This window comes from Martes martes (genome assembly GCF_963455335.1).
Source record: "Martes martes genome assembly, chromosome: 15".
Lineage (NCBI taxonomy): Eukaryota > Metazoa > Chordata > Mammalia > Carnivora > Mustelidae > Martes > Martes martes.
The window spans coordinates 56,092,011-56,111,894 of record NC_137903.1 but is presented as its reverse complement, the minus strand read 5'-3'; the positions used below and the strand labels follow the sequence as shown (position 1 = coordinate 56,111,894).

Below are 19,884 nucleotides of genomic sequence, written 5' to 3'. Positions count from 1 at the left end.
GGCGGTGGACTAGGGCGCACCGTGCCGACCTAGCGCTGCCCTCCGCGATTGGGTTAACGCGCGGACTTCTCGCGGGCCAAGCCGCGGAGGTCAGCCCCGGCGGGTAACTGTGTGGGTTCACGCAGGGGTCTTTTGGGCACCTCTTCCACAGCGGGGGCTACCGCTTCTGACCCTACCCTGTCTCCCCACTTGGAAAGGTGGCGTCTGGGGGGGAAAGGGGCCCCAGAAAATGACCACGCATTTTAGAGAAAGGTCGTGCCCGCTTCCCAGCCTCACCTAGTTTGGGTTGCGGCCAGGCCCCGCCCCTCTATCTCCCCCCCCCCCACCCCGTCCTCCAATCTAGCGGAGGGAGAGATGCCAGCACAGTGGAGTCATGCCGCTGGCTTAGGCACCATTGGCTCATGCCTGGAACACGCAGCGGCGAGTACGCACATCTGGCGGCCCGCCCGGACGGCTCCGGTCCTGATATGGAGAGAGAGGGCGGGCGGGTGTGTGTCCGAGAGCAAGAGGCCGGGAGAGCTCGTCGCGGCTGGCTCCTCCCAGAGCTTGCATCACCAGTCCCCCTCCTCCCTTCCCCCTTTGGCCCCTCCTTCCATCCCTCCTCCCAGCCCAGCCTAGTTCGGCTGGTTCTCGGGGGAAGCTATTAATAGCATTACGTCAGCCTGGGACTCGTAACCCGGAGTAAGCTGGCTCGCCGCCAGCCCGAGGGCTATAAAAGGGGTGATGCAACGCGCTCCGAGCCACAGTCGCACGCAGCGAGGCGCACGGTACCCAGCGCTCTCCCGGCGCCGCCGCCCGAACCCGAGCACACTCGCCCGCCAGTCCGCGCGCCGGCTGTGCGTCCTCGGAGCTGGCCCCTCTGCCCCGCAGACAGCCTGCCCGACCCCGCCCCGACCCCGCCCGCCCTCTGGACCCTGGCCGCCCCGAGTGGAGACCGGAGGTGAGCGCTGGAACCGAGTGAGTGAGCGCGGCGAGGGTGGCCCGCTTTCATTCTCTTTGCGCCCCTCTAATAACCAGTCCCGCGACCCCTGCGCCCGTCCCCGACCCGCGCCCCCAGCCTCTGGCTGCGAAAGAACTCTGGCCGAACTTCTCCCAGGCAAGGCTGCTCCTCGGCGCTTCGGAAAGTTTCTCGCAAAGAACTTTCTCTTTTGACTTGCGGCGCGAAAGGTTCCCGATGACGGAGAGGGCGGGCGGGCTCCGGCTCCTCCGCGGGCTTCGGAGCCCCGCTCCTCTCCGCCCTCGGCGCTCGCTTATCTCGCCCGGGGCTGGCGTGGGGAGGTGGGTGCGCGGGGGTGGCCGAGGCTGTCCGGCTCGCTGTCCCTCTCATCCTTCACTTCGTGCCGGGCACCGCCGTTCCCGAGCCCAGCCTTCCCGGGCCCCGCGGAGAGGCACCGAGGCTGCGTGCCGGAGAAAGGGCTGCCCCAGAAGCGGGACCGAATGAATGGGAAAGGGACGGTCGTGCCGGGGTCGCGGGCGCGGCCGCTGGGGGTCGCCCTGGGCACCCTGGAGCGCTGGGCGGCCGGACCGCGCCAGAGCCTGGAGCGAAAGTTAGTTGGGATAAGTTTAGAGGTGGCGGGCGTTCGCGTTGCTGTCGTGGGGTGGAAGGCGGCGAGGCTTCCCGGCACAGGCTGGTGTCCAACCCCTGGGCGGGAGACTTCTTGTTCCAAGGCTCTCATTCGCTTTGCTCTCGTACCTGTGACTCTTCCTCCGGCAGGTCCGCGGGTTTCTCTGCGTTTCGCACCTTGGAGGAAGCAAGGGTGAGAAGCCCGAGCAGATAGTTGAGAGAATGCCTTCGTGGTCTAGTGGCCGGGACCCTGAGAGCTTACACTGCGCTTCGTGTCGTTGAGTCGCAGTTTCCCCAGCTGAGAGAAGTGGGCTCACAGGGCCCGGTGCTGGCTCCCTCGGCCTGTTCGGAAGCACCAAGTGTGGTTGGACCGATGACCATTAAGGTCCTCTCTGGCAGAAGTTTTTCAGATTCCAGGGCGATGTAACTGAAAGAAGGGGGACCCGTGAAGAGCCTTGAATGACTTGGGGGGGTGGTCTCTGTCTAATGTCACTGACCAGCTTTGGAGGCAGTGAGGGGAGGGGACTTCTCTATGGGGCATGTCTTCCCTTCCTAAGGTTCTTTCCATTGCATTGGTTCTCCTCTGATCCCCCACACCCCATTTTCATGTCATCTACTTACTTTCTTTCCTCCTAACCATTTTCTTTTCCTGAATTTTATTACCCAGATCACATTTACCTCCTTGTAAATAAGCGTGTTGCTAAACCCTTGATGAAGGGGACTGGGGGGGGGGGTGAGTGATAGAAAATTCCGGTAGTCTCCCCCAATGCACCTGTTTCAGTGTGGGTGATAGTCCCATTTGTTGTGGGGGCTCCCCATCTTTTTTTTTTTTTTTTTAGAGTTTATTTGTTTGACAGACAGAGATCACAAGTAGGCAGAGAGAGAGGAGGAAGCAGGCTCCCTGCTAAGCAGAGAGCCGGATGGATGCGGGGCTGATCCCAGGACCCTGGGACCATGACTTGAGCTGAAGGCAGAGGCTTTAACCCACTGAGCCACCCAGGTGCCCCGGGGCTCCCCATCTTTAAATGAAGGAGAAGTTGTTATTACTGCCCTTCTTGTTTTGTATTTAGTATTTGGTATAGACTAATTCTACGACATATAGATTCTCGCCTTGAGAATATCCTGGACAAAGACTGGGGTGGCAAAGAAGTTTGTGGTTGTTACCATCTGGGTGGTTTCAGAGACAGTGTGACAGGTCACACTCCAAGCTGATGGTGTGGATAGGGTATAGCACCCAGCACCTGTGGCAGCTGTTGGAGCCTTCCCATCCTGTCTTAACCCCACCCCACTCTGTCTCCCTCTTGGCCCTTTCTTTCCATTGTTCTTTTTCTTCAGTACACCCTCCCTGTCTCAGTGGTGTCAAAGCCGCCTCTGTTGTGGGTACCAGGTTGCTAAGACTGCTGACCGCTCGTCTGCCTGGCCAGTGGTTCTGTTTTCCATTTGCCTTATTGGTTGGTCCTATCGGTGTTGGGTCTCTGTTGGTGATGAAGCAAAAGGAGCAGTGGGTGAGTGGTCAACAGCTTGGTGAGGGCTGGGCCACTCACCAGCTTTATGGCCTCGGGCAAGTCACCACCTTCCTGGATCTCCTGTTAATTGCAAAATGAAGATCTGACCTAGGTGTCTCTAATACCAGGCATTCCACCCCATTATGTAGAGCTCATGATTTCTTCTGTTTTCCGTTGGCTGGGCATGGAACAGGGTCAACGGTTGGAAGTGTCACCCAGCCTAGGGAGGAGGAAGTACATAGCCAGGACACCAGAGAAACTAGAAATGGTTTCATGTGTGAGAACTGGTTATTTCTCAAGTACGTGAGAGCAGTGGAAACAAGCTTTTACCAGCAAATAAATAGTGGGGCAGATTGGGAGCCCAGGGCCAACCAAAGTGCAAAAGAAGAAAAAATGGCCTGGATTTCATTAGCTTCCAGTTAATTCCTGATTAATGGGGCTAACTTGCATTGACAACAACATTTTGAGTTCCCCTGAAATGGGCAAAGTGGAATCACAGTAGTAATGGCCATCCAGTGTGTATATAAATCGACCTTTGTGACTCTTGTATGATCTTCTTGACCATCTCGTGAGGGAATGGGGGCAAGCGATATTGGCCTCATTTTACAGATGAGGAGACTGAGACCCAGAAAGTGTGAGTGGCTTATCAGTGGGGGCTCAGCTTATGAATGGTAGTGATGGGCCTGTTCAATTTTTAGATAGGCTGGGAGAAAGACCAAGATAGGAAGTTAGTGAAGGACGAGTATCGGCTTCCTATACTGTGAGATGTTTTACGAGCAGCACTTAGTGCGAGGAGATGAAAATTAAAAGTGAAAATTCAGCGTAGTTGTAGCTACTAGGAAATAAAATCTGGGAGTTGAATTTCCAGTTAAAGAAATACACGAGTAAAGTTTCACTTTCTTGAAAATGATGAAACTGCCAAAGATATGACATGGTTTCTGATTGAAGATAATGAAGCAAAAGTAAAATGGAGGTTCTTTGTAGCAAGTCCGGACAGTTTTAAGATCGATGTAGAAAGCCAACTCAGAAAATCCCCAAAGAGATTTTTTTGTTCTTCAATGAGGGGGAATGTTGGCAGGTCTCGACTTTCAGAAAAGTTGTCTGAAGCTTTAACTTCATTTTCCTCGTAGGGACACAGCCTGAGCCTCGGCTGAATCAGACCTTAAGAGAATGAGTCAAGGGGTAACTAGAAAGTATCTCAAGAAATTAAGCTGTAGCAGAATGCAGAGAAAGCACAGATCTCTACAAATGTAACTGCTTTCCTTTCTGAAAGGCTTTTTTAAAGCATTTTTACAATCCGTTTCCATCCCCCAAGTAAGCCCACCCATTGCTTTTCACGAAAACATTCCACACCACTGACATTCTTGTTACTTTCATCGGGATGGCTGACTTTAAACTAAAAGGAAAAAACCAGTGCCAAACAGCAGACCCCAAGCCCGGTGAGCTCATTAATAAACTTAGCTGGGGGGGTGAAACAGAACTACACTCAAATTCAAACTGCTGAAGGGGAGGAGAGCCATCCAGTCATCCAAACAAAGGCCAGCCCAGTGGTAGCTCTGAATTCCATCCCGGAACTACTGGGTTTTTAATCAAGTTGGTTAAGGGAGGGAAAACGTGAATGCATGGGAGGATCCTAAAGCCTAGGCTTCAGGAGGCTGTTTTCTCAGAGCTGATCACCGGCCATCCTACGATGATACAATTAAACTGATGGAGGAACATGGGTTCCGGCTCACGACACAGGGCTTTGGGAAGAGAATGACAGCTGTTCCCCAGATTTCTTTGAACAGTCGGTGGTGGCACTGGTGGCCTGGCATTCTTGCCTCCATCCGAGTTTTTCAGATTGTAAGGGGGAGTCCGTTCAGAGGTCAGGGTGATCTCTTCCGAAGTGTTTGAGATCACGGAGAATGACCAGCCACCCTGCCAGCGGGACCCCGCAGAGCATCTGTCACAGAGCCAGCCCCTGGGCTGGAGGGATCCCGGGGAGGCCTCCCGGTTGTTTCATATTTTCCAGAGCATGTTCATGTATTACTTTCTCAACTCCTTGCACAACTCTGGAAAAATGGGGTGATTGGTCATTAGCCTTCTTTTAGAGAGGAGAAAACAGGCACTGGGAGGTGTGATGATGAGTAAGCGGGCCTCAGATCTGTGACCATCTGACCCCAGTCTAAGAATTCTATGGACAAAAGACCCACTTAGGGCTCTGGAAATGCAACCAGAGTGTGCGGGCTGACACAGAAACATCAGCAGTCCGTCGCACAGAGTACATGTTCTCCCCCTGGCTCCCTGCTTCTGCTTGCGAGAACTCTCCACCCCGCTTCTGTAACAGGACCCCCACCTGCCCCTGCCAGCCCTCACCCCGCCAGAAAGGTTTGCTCTGGCTTTTTTGTTTTTTTGCCATGTAAATAATGTTTTATATTCTATAAGTTCAGGGTGTGAGTTCTGGGATCAGACCTAATCCAAGTCCAGATGCTGCCTCATACCGACTCTGTGACTTTGAACAAGGTGTTCAGCTGGTCTAAACCTCAGTTACCTCATCTGTGAAAGGGGGCTAGGACCTAATGCACGGGGTTCTCGTGAGGGTTAAATGAGATCATGCAGGTAAGGTTTCTAGTGTTAAGGAGACACTCGTTAAATGTTAGTCACTCGCCAAAGGGCTTCCTGTCTACTAGACTGGGCCAATGACTGCACAGGGCCAGATTGAGAAGGACACTCCAGGGGACAGTGTGCCTAGACTGTCCCCACATACCTGGAGAACTGACTGCAGGGATGAGGGGACGCGACCGCTGCTGGAGGGAGTGCATGGTAGGCTGAGATTTGTGGGGGGCTCTTCAGATTGGAACTGTGGGCCTCTTACGACTTCTGTCCTTCACTTTCCTTCCATTGTGCCTTTGGGCTCCCTGGGCTATCCAGTGACAGAGGTAGATGAGAGCTCAGAGACTGGCTGATTTGACCCTGTCTTTCCCCCGTGCATGTACTCAATGGGGCAGTCTGCGGGGGACAGCAGACCTTGGGAGCAGCCGGTGCCAGGCGCTGGGCCAGATCTGGGTATAGGAACGGTAGAGACACCCAGTCCCCATGCCACAGGTGCTCTCAGCCATTGGCCAGATGAAGACTGAGACTCGGTCTAGGTCGCGCTGCCCCTCAGTGCTGGAGCTGGTCCCAGGTTCCCTTCGATCCCCAGCCACAGCCTTTGCAGACACCACGGGGCTGAACAACACCCCCAGGAGAGGCCCAAATTCTTGGTTCCTTGCTTTGCTTCTCTCTGAGGTATTTTGCTTCAGCGGTCTTAACCTTAAGAAGGGGCTACTGGGGGCGCCTGGGTGGCTCAGTGGGTTAAGCCACGGCCTTCAGCTCCGGTCATGGTCTCAGGGTCCTGGGATCGAGCCCCGTTTTGGGCTCTCTGCTTGGCGGAGAGCCTGCTTCCCCCTCTGTCTCTGCCTGCCTCTCTGCTGACTTGTGATCTCTCTCTATCAGATAAATAAATAAAATCTTTAAAAAAAAAAAAAAAAAGAAGGGGCTACTGGTCCCTTGTGACGTGACTCCCCTGCCCCAGCCCCAGCCCCTGCCAGACTGGGCTGAAGAAACACACGTGCTGCTGCGGTTACTGTCCTCGTTCTCACTGACTTGGATCAAAATTCTTGAGGGAGAAGCTTCAGAGATTTATTTGCTAAACCCAAGAGTCCCCAGGCCCTCGTTCTTACTTCCTTTCACAGACAGATACATTTGGCTTCGCTTCAGATACCTTCCAAGTTTCTTTTCAAAACAGAGACTGAAAGTGGGGTTACATAAGAGTCTCACTGTTGGTTTGTTTTTTTTTTTTCTTTAAATGCTCTTCCTCTGTCAGGACTGTTCGAGGCTACGTTTGCGTGCATGCGCACCAGCCAAAACTAACACCTTCTTGAGCTCAGAGTAGGCCGAAATGCCACCCTTTGTACATTTCAAGGAGGCATTTTTCTGCACATCGCCGAGCTGTGTGCTTTAAGAACCTGTTTTCCTCAGGAGGAGGGCGGCATAAAATGAAAACAACACAGAAGCCCAAGGGGAGGGCGGCTCCGGTGTTGGCGGCCGCGGATGTGGGGAGACTTGATCCCGCGCCCCAAATCCCTGAAGTAGTTTGGGTCTCCATATTTCTTTCAGCAAAATGATGCTTCAACACCCAGGCCAGGTCTCTGCCTCGGAAGTCAGCGCGTCTGCCATCGTCCCCTGCCTGTCCCCTCCTGGGTCACTGGTGTTCGAGGATTTTGCTAACCTGACACCCTTTGTCAAGGAAGAGCTGAGATTCGCCATCCAGAACAAGCACCTCTGTCACCGGATGTCCTCTGCGCTGGAGTCGGTCACGGTCAGCGGCAGACCCCTCGAGATGGCCGTCACGAAAACCGAGGTGGGCTCCCCGCGTTCTCTCCAGGTCTTTCCGCGCTTTTCCACTGTACACCCCCCAGGCCGGGCGTGCTCCAGGCAGGGGGCTGCTCAGAGTGTGGTGACGGTGTTCATCACGGCGAGGACCCCAGCAGCCAGCCTGGGGAGCCAGGACCAGCCAGCCGTGCTCACAGCCCCGGTGACAGCTTCCGCTCCGAGCGCACCCCTGTCTCCAACACTTGCACGCTTCCCCGTCGGGCGCTCTTCCGTCAGACACCCGGAGAGCTGGTTGCTGGCCGTGCGGCGGTGGCTCGAGGACCTCAGAGGGGAGGTCTTTGTGGGCTACTTTGTGGGCCTTTCCCTCGTGGATAAAAGACGGGAGTGTATCAGGCTTACTCATCTGCCATGGCCACTGTCTTTGGTCAAGGGGTAGCAGAACTGGCCAAGAAAGAACTGAGTTTAAAAGGAAGTTGGTTCTGGGTTTTCTCATAGGAGGTTTTGTAGAATCTTTATGATTCTATAAAAGGGTCTGGTGGTAATAGTGACTCCGGCATAGGATTGAGCTAAGGCTTCAACGACAAGGCGTTTGCTGGGGGTCTCGCTGATGGTCAGCACTCAGTGACTGGCCGCGGGGCTCCCCATGACGCTGCATCCGTAAGCCATCGTTAGAGGCATCGCCTGTGCTCCGTTAATGTCAGGATGTCATCATCGCCTTGTCTGCTACTGGACAGTGCAAGGTGGGCCATGGGACACACACGGAATTTTTAAAAATTCTCTAAATACCTTGAGATGACGGGATGTAATGGGAAGTAGTAGGCTCCCCATAGAAGAAAGAAAAGCATTTTGCAAGGGTATTTGGAGAGTTCTTCAGAGGAAGAAGCAGATGTCCAGTGCAGAGGATAGCCAGTGACAGAATATCTCCTGCTCCGTGGCCGTACCCCTTAAAGCCACCCAGCTCATCCGCTGACTGTGTTTACTATAAGTGACCTTCTGATTTTAGCTCAGTATGACAAGTAGGTTCTTCTGCTGGGAAGCGAATGCACCAACTAAATCGTTGAAAATTCGGGTCCCCTTGTTTGCTATAATTCTCACCTGTGAAACCGATGGGCATGCGTGTGTTTGGGCAGCAGGACCCTGTTCCGCCAGGTCCCAGTCACCTCTGGGAAGGCGACAAGGGAGAATGAGGCGGTGCATCCCGGAGAGGACACGGGACAGGGAGCCAAAAGTCTGGGCTTACGCCCGAGCTTTGTAGCCTGCTGGTTTAGTGACCGTGAACTAGCGATTCCCGGGGCTCCCCGAATGCACTGCTGCTGGTCCCTCTGTGCCTCGTTTCCATGTCAGGACAGTCAGGAGATTGAACCGAAGGGTTCTTTAAGGCCTTTTCTGTCTCTGACAGTGTACGATTCTGAGATCTGCTCTACTTTCAAATACTTCCTCATATGAGAAAACCCTGAGTCCTCTCACCTACCCAAAAACACCTGTAGGGTTGTGTAGAGAGCACCACCATTGCTGAGTTGTTGATGAGGAACAGTGAGGTTAATATGATAGTAACTAAGGCTTACGTAGCGCTGACTATAAGCTAAGCACTGTGCAAAGCATTTGACTTTTATATATATATTCCTGCCAACACCATTAGATTGATAAGATTATTGATCGTATTTTACAAGTGAGGGAAACTGGGGCTCAGAGGAGGATGGTAAGTTGCCCAAGGTCGCACAGCTGGTAAGTGGTGAAGCTGGGATTCAGAGCCAGTTTAGTTTAAACTCAGATGTCTGCCTGTGTGGTCCTGGGGTCCGGGATGTAAAAGATAAAACTGCCCCTTGCCCTGCTTTCCCCTCGGGCTTTGTTTCTCTAAATCGTGAGGCCTTCCGTCTCCATGCGAGCTAAGTCAGTGTCGTCAAAGCCAAAGGACTAGTAATAAGACGGATCTGAGGTGACTACGGTGCCCCAGGATTTCTCTGATTGGAGGTGTGGCTCCCTGGGGAGCCCTTTCCTGCCGTCCGGGGCAGCTACAGGCGGCACAACAAGGTCTGACGTGAGCAGCCTAGACCATCACCCACTCAAGCCCACCGTGAGTACTTCATCCCCGGCAGTCTCCGGCTTCTAAGCCAAGCCCCGCAGCTGAACTTTGTGGGTTCCCCATCAGTCAGGATCAGAGCCAACCTCCGGAGAGGACCAGATCCTAAAGCAGGACAGGGTCTTGTTCTCCGAGGACCCCCACGGCTGCCTCAGGGTGGGGCGCAGAGGAAGAGGTCGGTCAGTCTTGGCTGGCTGAGTCACTGGTTGGATCCTGGTCCCCGCCCACAGGGGGCACCAAGCCCTAGGCCGATAATGCCACTTTGTTTGGGGAATGTGCTTGGGTTCCTTTTTTCCGGGAGCTTCACGGGCTTCTCTGGAATTCATGAAGGAGGTGCTTTCATGCTCTGAGTGAAGACAGAGGTGAATGGGGTGCCCTGGGTCTCAAATCAAAGAAGAGGCAGGAGAGAAAAGGTGGCCGGCTAGCCGATGTTCCTGACGTCATTCCTAGATCCAGGGGAAAGGAAATGAAACAGAATCTGTTTCCTGCTCCAAGGGATTACAGTCGTGACTGATAGTTTTCAATCTGAATATCCCACTCATGTCAGAACCCAAATGTATTTTTCAGATAAGCTGAATTTTAACTCACTAGTATCGTCAATGTAATTTTTTTAAACTGTTTTTTTTTTTTAAATTTTATTTATTTGACAGACAGAGATCACAAGTAGACAGAGAGGCAGGCAGAGAGAAACGGGGAAGCAGGCTCCCCGCTGAGCAGAGAGCCCGATGCGGGGCTGGATCCCAGGACCCTGAGATCATGACCTGAGCCGAAGGCAGAGGCTTTAACCCACGGGGCCACCCAGGCGCCCCAGTATTGTCAATGTAATTTTAACCAGCGGTTCTTCGATTTGCATTCTTCCTTTGCGAGTACGTGTGGAGAGGTTTCATGCAGGAGGCTAGGACTTGACTTCTTCAGCCCTCCTCGCGTGGAGGATGTCCTGGTTCACCGTTTTTGCTGCGATGAAAGGCGGTGTATTTAAGATGGGTCGCATTTTCTGCCTTCCATGAAGCATGCGGTCTCTTGAATTTTATAGGTAGCTCCTGAAGAAGACGAAAGGAAAAAGAGGCGTCGGGAAAGAAACAAGATTGCAGCTGCCAAGTGCCGCAACAAGAAGAAGGAGAAGACAGAGTGCCTGCAGAAAGTGAGTCCTCCCTGCAGCGCTGCGGGGGTGGGGGGGGGGGGTGGGGGTGGGGGGTGGGGGTGGCCGCAGGCGGTTGGTCCTGGGATCCAGCCCCAAGGCCAGCTGTGCGCTGAGCCTGCTTGAGGATTCTCGCTCTCTGCCCCTCCCCCCACTTCCTCTCCCCCTCTCTCTCTCTCGCTCTCTCTCTCTCTCTCTAATAAACAAGTAAATCTTTAAGAAAGAAACAGAGAGAGAGAGAGTCGACCCAGCCTCACCCCCTCCTCCTGCTCATGCCTGCCCCCCACCAACCTCATGTTGCCATCACAAGGGGAGTCAGAAAGGCCCCTGCCCAGAAGGATGTGTAGCTGGTAGTGAGAAGGCCAGGTGCTGCAGGAGGGGGGACAAAGCTGTTAGCACGTCCAAGGGGATTCTGGGTGTAGAAGAAGCAGGTGTGTGAATTAAAAACCACAGCTTGTCCGCTGCCCAGATTCCCAGCAGGCCTGGCCCGTCCACACACGTCCGGCAGCTTCCAGGCTGCGAGATCTGTCGGCCCAGCCACAGACGCCTCCCTCGCCCGTTTTACTGAGAGAAGGAAGCTGCCAGCTCTCATCGGCTCAGCATGAAAAGCCTTTAATTGATCCCTTCGAACAAGTGATTTCCTTAATCGGCAAGCAGTGGTTACACTCTCTCTTTTTTTTTCTGGGTGCTTGTGTGTTCTCAACTCCCGCCCTTCTCAGCTCATCCCGTGGTCCGAGCTCCCCGCCGCGCTCTGCCGGCTCCCCTTCTGCAGGGAGAAGCGCAGGCAGGAAGAGCATCTCCGGGCAGGTGGGGTGGGCCCTGGCACGGTCCTTCCCGTGCCTGTGTCCCCTCCCCCGAGTGTGGACAGGCCAGGGCAGAGTGTCCGCCAGGGGTCTGCAGGTCCCCAGGGGTTCTGGTGATGGCTTCACGGAGGCAGGGAAAACGGAGACATTTCGTGTGCTGCCTTGTACGTTTCTTTTGGGGAGATGAACTTCTCACTGACATTAGCGGCTCAGGAAAGAGTAAGCACCACGAGTGTGCATTTCTTCCCAGCGCTCGGGGCCCTCGCGGGTCCAGGAGGGCTGCGCGTGGGCCCTTGGACTGCCACAAAGGAGTTATCTGAGCCATTGGTTCGTTGCCGTGAGAGTCACAACCCGCACTCAACTGTGAGTGGAAACTCGAGGGCGTCTCTGAAGAAGCCTCCAAGTTCAAAGGCTTCCCCAGGATCTGGATTCTTCCAGACCTGATGCCGCTGTCCCAGCTTTGTGGCGACACTGTCCCCGGGGAGCCCACCGCACTCCCTCCCTGAGGGCCGTTCCCAGCCCGATGAACCCTGACGGCGGTGACCTCCAGCGCCCCGAGGCCAGCCTCTCTGTACTGGAACCTTGGCTCCGTCCCCAACACTTCTGTTGCTTATCCCCCAGGAGTCGGAGAAGCTGGAGAGTGTGAACGCCGAACTGAAGGCCCAGATCGAAGAGCTCAAGAACGAGAAGCAGCATCTGATATACATGCTCAACCTTCACCGGCCCACGTGCATTGTCCGGGCTCAGAACGGGCGGACTCCAGAAGATGAGAGAAACCTTTTTATCCAACAGATAAAAGAAGGAACATTGCAAAGCTAAGCCATCGTGGTATGGGGGCAACTGGGGAGTCCTCATTGAAACCTTCTGCATCCCGAACCCTGAAGCCATTGGAGATCTGACTTCCTGTGCCCCTCTCGCATCCCAAGCCGTGAAGAACCGTCGAGGCGGAAGAGCCCTGGGTAACTCGGCTGGGCCTTTCCTCTCTGCACCAGAGTGGACACTGGACTAGGACGAGGGCATCTTTTTGTCTCAATGCCAGGATTTAGGCCTTGACGTGCTGGCTATTCTTGGATGCTGCAGAGGGGCCCCGGTCAGGGTCCTGCCCACCTGCTGCCTGGATTCTACCAAGACCAGGACTCTCACCATTAGGACTCATGCTGAAGAAGTGTCTGGACCTTGGGTGGATGGAGTGGGGCCACGTCCTGCGCTGCCACGGCCACGGCCACGCACAGGGGACACGGAGTGAGAATGGCGTTTAGCAACGCTGTGCAATGGCCAGGGATGTGCTTTCTAGCAAACCTGCTATGGGGCACCGCAATTACTGTGTGCCAGGCACCGCTGTGTCCAAGCTAGGCATTGTGCTCTCCTGGTGTTTGTTGCGCACAACACCGGTGTGATTTTCCTCAGATCTGGTTTCTGAGAGTTTGGGGGGCGATCCCCACAAGGCAGTGTCTTCCAGAATGTTGAGGTGGCCAGAAGAGCTCGTCCACCCCGGGAGAAGAGCCTTCTGCGGCGAGCTGGGCAGCTTCACATCACTGGAGAAAGCCCCCTTTCCCTCGGCACCCAGGCATTGACGCAAAACTCACGGGCCTGACTGCAGGTCCTCTGTCGCAAACTCAGCTCTAATGTCCCAGGAAGAAAGCAGGAAGTCCGACTTCCAAAGGACTAGGACTCTCCACTCGGTGACTTAGGTCAGGAGTTGTTTCTAGGCCAGAAGAGCCAACGAATATTCCATTTTCCTTCTCTCGCGGTTGCCAACCACATTCAGTGGAGACACGTTTGAAGCCGGTGATGCCTAGGCTTTAGCATTGTTGGACGTTAGTGGCATTGTTTGTCATGAGGATGTTTGTAGAAATCTGGCCCAGAGCATTGAGAGCTGTGAGAGGTCATTCACACTGGCCACAGGGCTCTGGCTACTGTCTGTTTAAATTCTGATGTTTCTGTGAAATCCTCAGAGCGTTTAATCCCACTCAATAGTACATTACAATTTTCTGTAAGAGAAAATATTACTTATTTATCCTAGTATTCCTAACCTGTTGATATAATAAATATTGGAACCAAGACATGGTCAATTTAAGTGTCGGGCTGGTTTCTGTTCTTGTTCAATGGGTTTGTGGGTGAACTCGAGTCATTTCCCCACCTCCCACTCCTCCATTGTGGACAGAGGGGCGTTTTGCTTAAAAATTCTCGCAGGAGGGGCGCCTGGGTGGCTCAGTGGGTTAAAGCCTCTGCCTTTGGCTCCGGTCCTGATCGGGATCGAGCCCTGCATCGGGCTCTCTGCTTAGCACGGAGCCTGCTTCCTCCTCTCTCTCTCTCTCTGCCTGCCTCTCTGCCTAATTGTGATCTCTGTCTGTCAAATAAGTAAATAAAATCTTAAAAAAAAAATTCTCCCGGGAGTCATCCTTTGCTCTTTGGGGAGCCCCAGGGTGAAATAATTGACTTTAAATTCTGTTCCTCAGTATGTGACATCTGATGCCCGGTTTCTCACTGACAAGCCCCGGAACACGGCGGCAACCAAGTATATCCCTTCGACCAACTGTTTGGTGTTAGCATAGAGTTTTGAGATAAAATCTGAACTGCCAAATACCACAACTGGGTTCCTCTGCATGTACAGACGCCTAAAGCGTAGACCCGTTGCTCAGCTCAACACCGTACCTTCTGCCGTGGGACATCTCTGAAAGTCGTCACTCGAGTACACCCATTATGTCCAAATACGTGTCTGATTGTTGTATGTGTTTCAAACTCAAGGAAAGAATGGAGGAAGACAGGGAGAGAATCATTTAGATGGGATAGGTGTGCTAATTCAAAGAAAGGTACTCCGCCGAGTTTTCTGGAATCTCCAGGAAGGCTGGAACAGAACCAGGCGCCCTTGCTCTTTGCCGGCACACAGAGGTATCCCTAACAGGCTAGAAATAAAAATGGGCTGCTCTGCCACTAACGTCTTCCTTCAGAGAGGGAGGAGCTTCATTCCAGGTTCAGACTCCTGTGCACACGAATGGGAAGCTTGCTCCTCTGAACTCCTGCACGGTTCAAGTTAACCCCTGCGACACCAGTGTCCTGATTCTGCTGCTTCGCTTGCCCATCGGGGACACTTCCCAATCTCTACAGATCCAGTGGGTGATAGCGCCTGTTTGCCCCCACTTTCAGGAGATCATCTAGTTTCTCTAAGGGGTGGGGAGGAATTTCTCGCATTTACCCTCCGGTTGTAGGTGTAGGTGCCACCAATCAGCTCTTAGGAAAACTCAAGACCGTTTTTTTCAGCTGCCACGGACAATGAATTGGAGAGGAAGGAAGTGGGTGGTGGCTATGGCCCCAAAAATGGATCCGAAAAATAACACTGGATATGGTTAGTGGAACTGAAAGCTCCTTTTACCAAGTGCATTAAAAGCAGCTTAATTTTCTGCGGCCAAGTTTGTGTTTTGATACTTGAAGAAAAGAAGATGAATATGTATTTACCATCAAGTTGTTGACGGAGAGGGAAGGTTGGGAGGATCTGGGAGAATTCATTGGATGGGGGCCTCCGCCAGAATCAGACCCCCTGTTTGCCAGTGTCTTTCCACGCGGCTGCCTCCTGCTGGGCTGGTGACGTCACACTGCAGGGTGTGGAGCGTCCACCCTCTCTTCTGACCTCATCCTTGTCCCCTGGCCTTTCCCTGACATCTGGCCTGACACCTCTTTCGGAACCGAGAGTGCTAAAGGATTCTGGCCCCAGGGGATTCTGGAATTAAAACTTGCGCTTTCTGCCAAGAGCTAGAATGCTATTTTCCGTCTTTATCCCACTTTCTCCCCATGGGCTTTGAATAAACCCTTGAAACCCAAACCCGTATTAAGCCTTTCGTCTCTTTGCATCCCATACTCTGGTTGTGTTCAGTTTCTCTGTGTTCTCATGGATCTGCCTGAAGCCGGGACTCAGAAGAAGCCAGGTTTGCCCACTGAGCATCCTTCTGTGTTCTCATAGTAGCTATAACCCCAGAAGCTTCTCAGTCTGTCTTCTCAGAAACTGCTCTCAGGAAGGACTCTGCACCGACGCTTGAAGGGTCAGTTGAGGGGGAATGATTACAACAGCTACTATTTATTGAGTTCCACGATACGCTCAACACTTCACGGGCATTATCTCGTTGAATCCTCACAGCAACTCTTACCCCATTTTACAGATGAGGAAATGGAAAGCTGAGTCACACCACTGACCTTTCTAAAGGGTTCCAAGCAGGAATGTATACGGGCATTTTGTGAGGGAGAGAGAAACTACAACATGAAGTTTCCCATCGTACCCATTCTAGAGAGAGTGAAACTCCGTCCATTCACAGTGCTGTGAGACCATCCCCACGATCTAGTTCCAGAATTTTCATCCCCACAAAGTAAATCCTGTTCCTGTTCATGAAGCAGTCGCTCCCTACACGCCCCTCCCTCCAGCCCCAGTCAACCTCTAATATATCGATGGATTTGCCTCTTCTGGAACATTTTGTCTAAATGAAATCATACAGTATGTGGCCTTTTTGCATCTGGCTTCTTGCACTTAGCATCCTATTTTCAGGATTCATCCCTGTTGGAGCACGTGGCAGTACCTCGTTTCCTTTTACAGCTGAATAGCATCCCACCGTATGGATAGACCACCTTTTATTTGTCCTTTCACCTGTCGATGAACGCGTGTGGGCGTTTTAACAGAAAGGCCTTTATTTTCAAGGAATGAATCCCAAATGTCTAGAACGTTCAAGCGCCAGTTTAGAAATCACATACTCTGTGGCTAGCCGTGTGGGAGGGGCAGGAAGGCAGGAAGCACAAGGGTACTTGCTCCCCACAGGTGTTGCTGCTTCCAAAGCACTCCTGTCGCCCCAGGAGGCTGCTTGGCAAGCTCTTGGAATGGCAGATGACATCTCAGCATTCCCCACCCCCAGCCCCGCTTCATTTCACTGGAGGAGAAGGGACCGAAACCTGGGTGGGGGGGTCTTGCGAGAGCATAACCAGGTTTCCACAGATGGGCTGCTTGTGGAAGCATAAGCGAGGGGAGGAACCGAGATGCCCCCCTGTAGAATTTAATTCCCCAGTTCAGCCCAGCCGCCGTCTGAAGTAGTGTCTTAGGTTCTCTCCATAACACGTATACACACAGGGAGTCACGCAACTTCCGACAGGGCCTCAGAAAGGTCTTAAATCAGTCTGGTTTAAAACCTGGGGCTGGCCCGAGCTTTGTGGAGCAAAGTACTATGGTGGTTCCAAACAAGGCTTTAGAATCCGGTAGACCTGCCCGGAAACATGGCCTCTACGACCATGAGTTCTGTGAAGTTAGGCTGATGCTGTCCCCTCACTCTCTTCGGAAAACGGGGCAGTAGGAGCAGTCCCAAACCTGATGGGTTCTCGTGGTCGTATGTGGAGAACACGGCCTGGTGCCTAGGGGAGGCCGTTTTCAATGTCATCGTTAACGGCTGTTAATGGCTGTTAGCAGCCGTGTCTACTGCAGTCTTAGGAAGGAACAGGTTAAGGATCAAGACTGCCAGTTCTGGGTTCCTGGAGAAAGTGAAACCGAGGGCTCTGATGCTTCAGACGATACTATCCCATCGTCTTCGAGTCATTCCTATAGATTTTGTCCAGCTGCTGAATCTCCTGAATTTGGGGGAGGGAAAAAAACTTCCCCACACCAAATTGTTCCATTTGAAGACATTTGTATTTGGATACCGCCTGGGTCCCTGGCAGGGTGGGCCTGTCCTCTGTGGGGGCAATGGGGCATTCTGGGGGGAAGATGATGGCCCTGCCCTGAGGGGGCGTCTGGGGGATGACAACAAAGGGGTACGTGACAGGGACAGGTCACAAAGGGCGGCAGAGTATAAATAGGGCTGCGCGGGGGGTGTAGGCTGAGACAGTGGTTAGTCTCTCACCAGGACTGCAGTTCCTGGCCTATCAGAGCTGTTAAAAAGCAAGGGACAGAGGTGAGGTGGAGGAGCCACCATCCTTCTCCATACTCTTGCAGAGCTTCATCCGAGGTCCAGGCACCTACCAGCATCTCCTTGGTCACCCTCAGAGCCCCGCACCCTGACCCCTGTCTCTGGGAGGTTCTGACCCAAAGGGGGAGCCTGTGGCCTGTGGCCTGTGGCCTGTGGGTGTGTTTGGGTGGGTTTGGGACCCCTGCCACAGAGCCAGCCGAGTGTCGCAGGAGCAGGGCTGCACGCTCTGCCAACCCAAGGAGGCCGAGGAGGAGAAGCTCCAGGGACCAGCCCCCAGACCAACCCTCACCCCTTGCTGGGCCGGCTGTTTGGGATACAGAGAAGTCACCAACATGGAGTCTCTGCCACCGTATCACACAGCCCACAGCGCCTCCGGGGTGAGCATGTTCAACACCGCCATGGGGAAACTCCAGCGACAACTGCGCAAGGGGGAATATGACATCTTCCAGCATGCACCAATTTTTGAAAGTGACTTTATCCAGATCAGCAAAAGGGGGGAAGTCGTGGACGTGCACAACCGAGTCAGAACGGTGACGGTGGCCGTGGCATCCACCAGCCCCACCCTCCCGCTGCCAGATGTCATGCTGCTGGCCCGCCCGCACACCGGCTGTGAAGAGGACTCCCGCCGGGGCCAGGCCACCAAGGGAAAAGGCCGCAAGGCTTCGAGGACCCTGGAGCTCACCAGGCTCCTGCCCTTGAAGCTTGTGCGGATCTCCGTGCACGACCGTGAGAAACAACAGCTGCGCCTCAAGCTGGCCACCGGCCGCTCCTACTACCTGCAGCTGAGCCCCCCTCTGGATGCACGGGAAGACCTCTTCCCCTACTGGGAAAAGCTCATTTACCTCCTGCGGCCGCCCCTGGACAGTTACAGCAGGACCTACGCCGTTCCAGCGGAGGACATGCTGGGCGCGCCCCTGTTGGACGAAGAGGACTGGGGGAACCCAGCAGGGGCAGAGGTCGAAGAAAGCGGGGATCAGGTCAGTGACGAGGTCAGTGTAAGGAGCCTGGACGTGGGCTCGGAGGTGGCCGGGGCCACCTCTGCAGCTTTTGCTGGAGGGGAGGAGACCGTGGCAGTGCCCCCGGCAGGGACAGAGACAGAGCTGGCAGCCGGGGAGGCCCGCATATGCCTGGCGTTCGCCGGGACCGGAGCTGCGGGCAAGCCTGCGGGAGAAGCCGCTCCGGACGGGGCGGAAGGCCAGCTCCTGTCGGAGGCGCCCAGCTCGGCGGGCAGTGGGGAGCCGGCGGGAAGACCGCCCCGCAAGGACCTGAGGGAGCAGAGGGAGCGGAGGGAGCGGAGGGAGAAGGAGCGAGCCCCCCACAGTTCCCGCCACCGCAGGGCCGCGGGGAACAAGATCGCCCCATGGCCTCCAGCCGCTCCTTAGGCGGCCACAGAGCCCCGCGGGAGGGCGAGAAGGACTAGGGCCGCAGCAGCCCCGCGCGCGGCAGGCGCGCCCCCGACCAAGACACCAGCCACGCCCCCATCGCCAAGGAGTCCGGGACCGCCCACAAGTCGGGGCGGAGCCTCTCGGCCGGCAGCTCGGGCGCCGGCACCAAGGGGCTCGGGGTGCGCGGGTTCCTGAAGAACCGGAGACCCAGCCTCGCTGCCTGAAGCGCGGCCTCCCCACGCGGCAGAGTCGCGGACAGTTTGGGGAAGAAGACGGCGGACAGGAGCGGTGTGGAGGCCATCGCCGAGGCGGCGGCGAGCAGCCATGGCTTGGAGAGAGCGGGAATGGGACGTCTGCGGTCGTGCAGACAGTGAACTTCGAAGCCCATTAGTCGGACCCAGAGATTTCGGCAGCTGGGGACGTATCCCCGGAGACCCCACTCTACGTTCCTCACTATTTTTTTTTAAATAAAAAATTACACTCTGAGAATGGCATGCTGCCTTCTGTTTGAATTTCTAGGTCCTGCAGCCCAGTAGTGACCTCACAGTGTCACAAACCCACCAGCATGCCCACTGTAGGTGCCGCAAACACGAGGGCTGCCGGGCTCTACAGGGAGTCGGCAGCAGGGGCCACGACCGAGGCGGTGGCCGCCGGCCGCGGCAGTGCCCCCGCTGGGACAGCAGCAGAGTTCGCAGCGGGGGTCGCAGCAGGCACCACAGCAGGCGCTTTGAGCGGGGCGGTCCCCAGGTCTGGGACCCCGGGGGGTCGGGGCAGCCAGCAAGCATCCAGGAGGAGGCAGAGCCAACCTCGCCATTGCGGGCACTGCCAACATGTCCCCCAGCAGCCTGAACGTGGCCTTGGCAGGTGCCGCAAACACCCCTGATTTACTTCCGACTCGTCCAACGGTCTCGACCTGCTAATTGTAATTTTTTATTTCAACTGCAGTTGAAATAAAAGATTGCAATCTGAGAATGGCATGCTGCATTCTGTTTGAATTTCTAGGTCCTGCAGCCCAGTAGTGACCTCAGAGCGGGGCTGCCACCTGAGACCCAAGGGTCCGGTCGAGGACCGCCCACACCTCACACCCGTGCTCAGAGCCAAAGCATCCTGCCTCAAGGTT

General features: G+C 54.6%; 2 protein-coding genes across 4 annotated transcripts; both read left to right on the top strand.

The window, feature by feature from the left end:
* Window positions 1-745: 745 nt before the first annotated feature.
* ATF3 (activating transcription factor 3) lies at window positions 746-13,818 on the top strand. Of its 3 annotated transcripts, none has more exons than XM_080823999.1 (4): window positions 746-957; window positions 7,207-7,450; window positions 10,536-10,643; window positions 12,065-13,818. In XM_080823999.1, the coding sequence occupies exons 2-4, from the start codon at window positions 7,211-7,213 to the stop codon at window positions 12,260-12,262; spliced, it is 546 nt and encodes a 181-aa protein (XP_080680125.1). In that variant the 5' UTR covers window positions 746-957; window positions 7,207-7,210; the 3' UTR covers window positions 12,263-13,818. The 3 variants fall into 3 exon arrangements, with proteins under 3 accessions (XP_080680125.1, XP_080680126.1, XP_080680127.1); XM_080824000.1 differs by having other exon boundaries at window positions 749-940; window positions 11,694-13,507; XM_080824001.1 differs by having other exon boundaries at window positions 758-940.
* Window positions 13,819-17,762: 3,944 nt separating this feature from the next.
* GARIN4 (golgi associated RAB2 interactor family member 4) lies at window positions 17,763-19,032 on the top strand (the record flags this gene model as incomplete). Its single annotated transcript, XM_080825176.1, has 1 exon — window positions 17,763-19,032. The coding sequence occupies one exon, from the start codon at window positions 17,763-17,765 to the stop codon at window positions 18,759-18,761; it is 999 nt and encodes a 332-aa protein (XP_080681302.1). The 3' UTR covers window positions 18,762-19,032.
* Window positions 19,033-19,884: the final 852 nt, after the last annotated feature.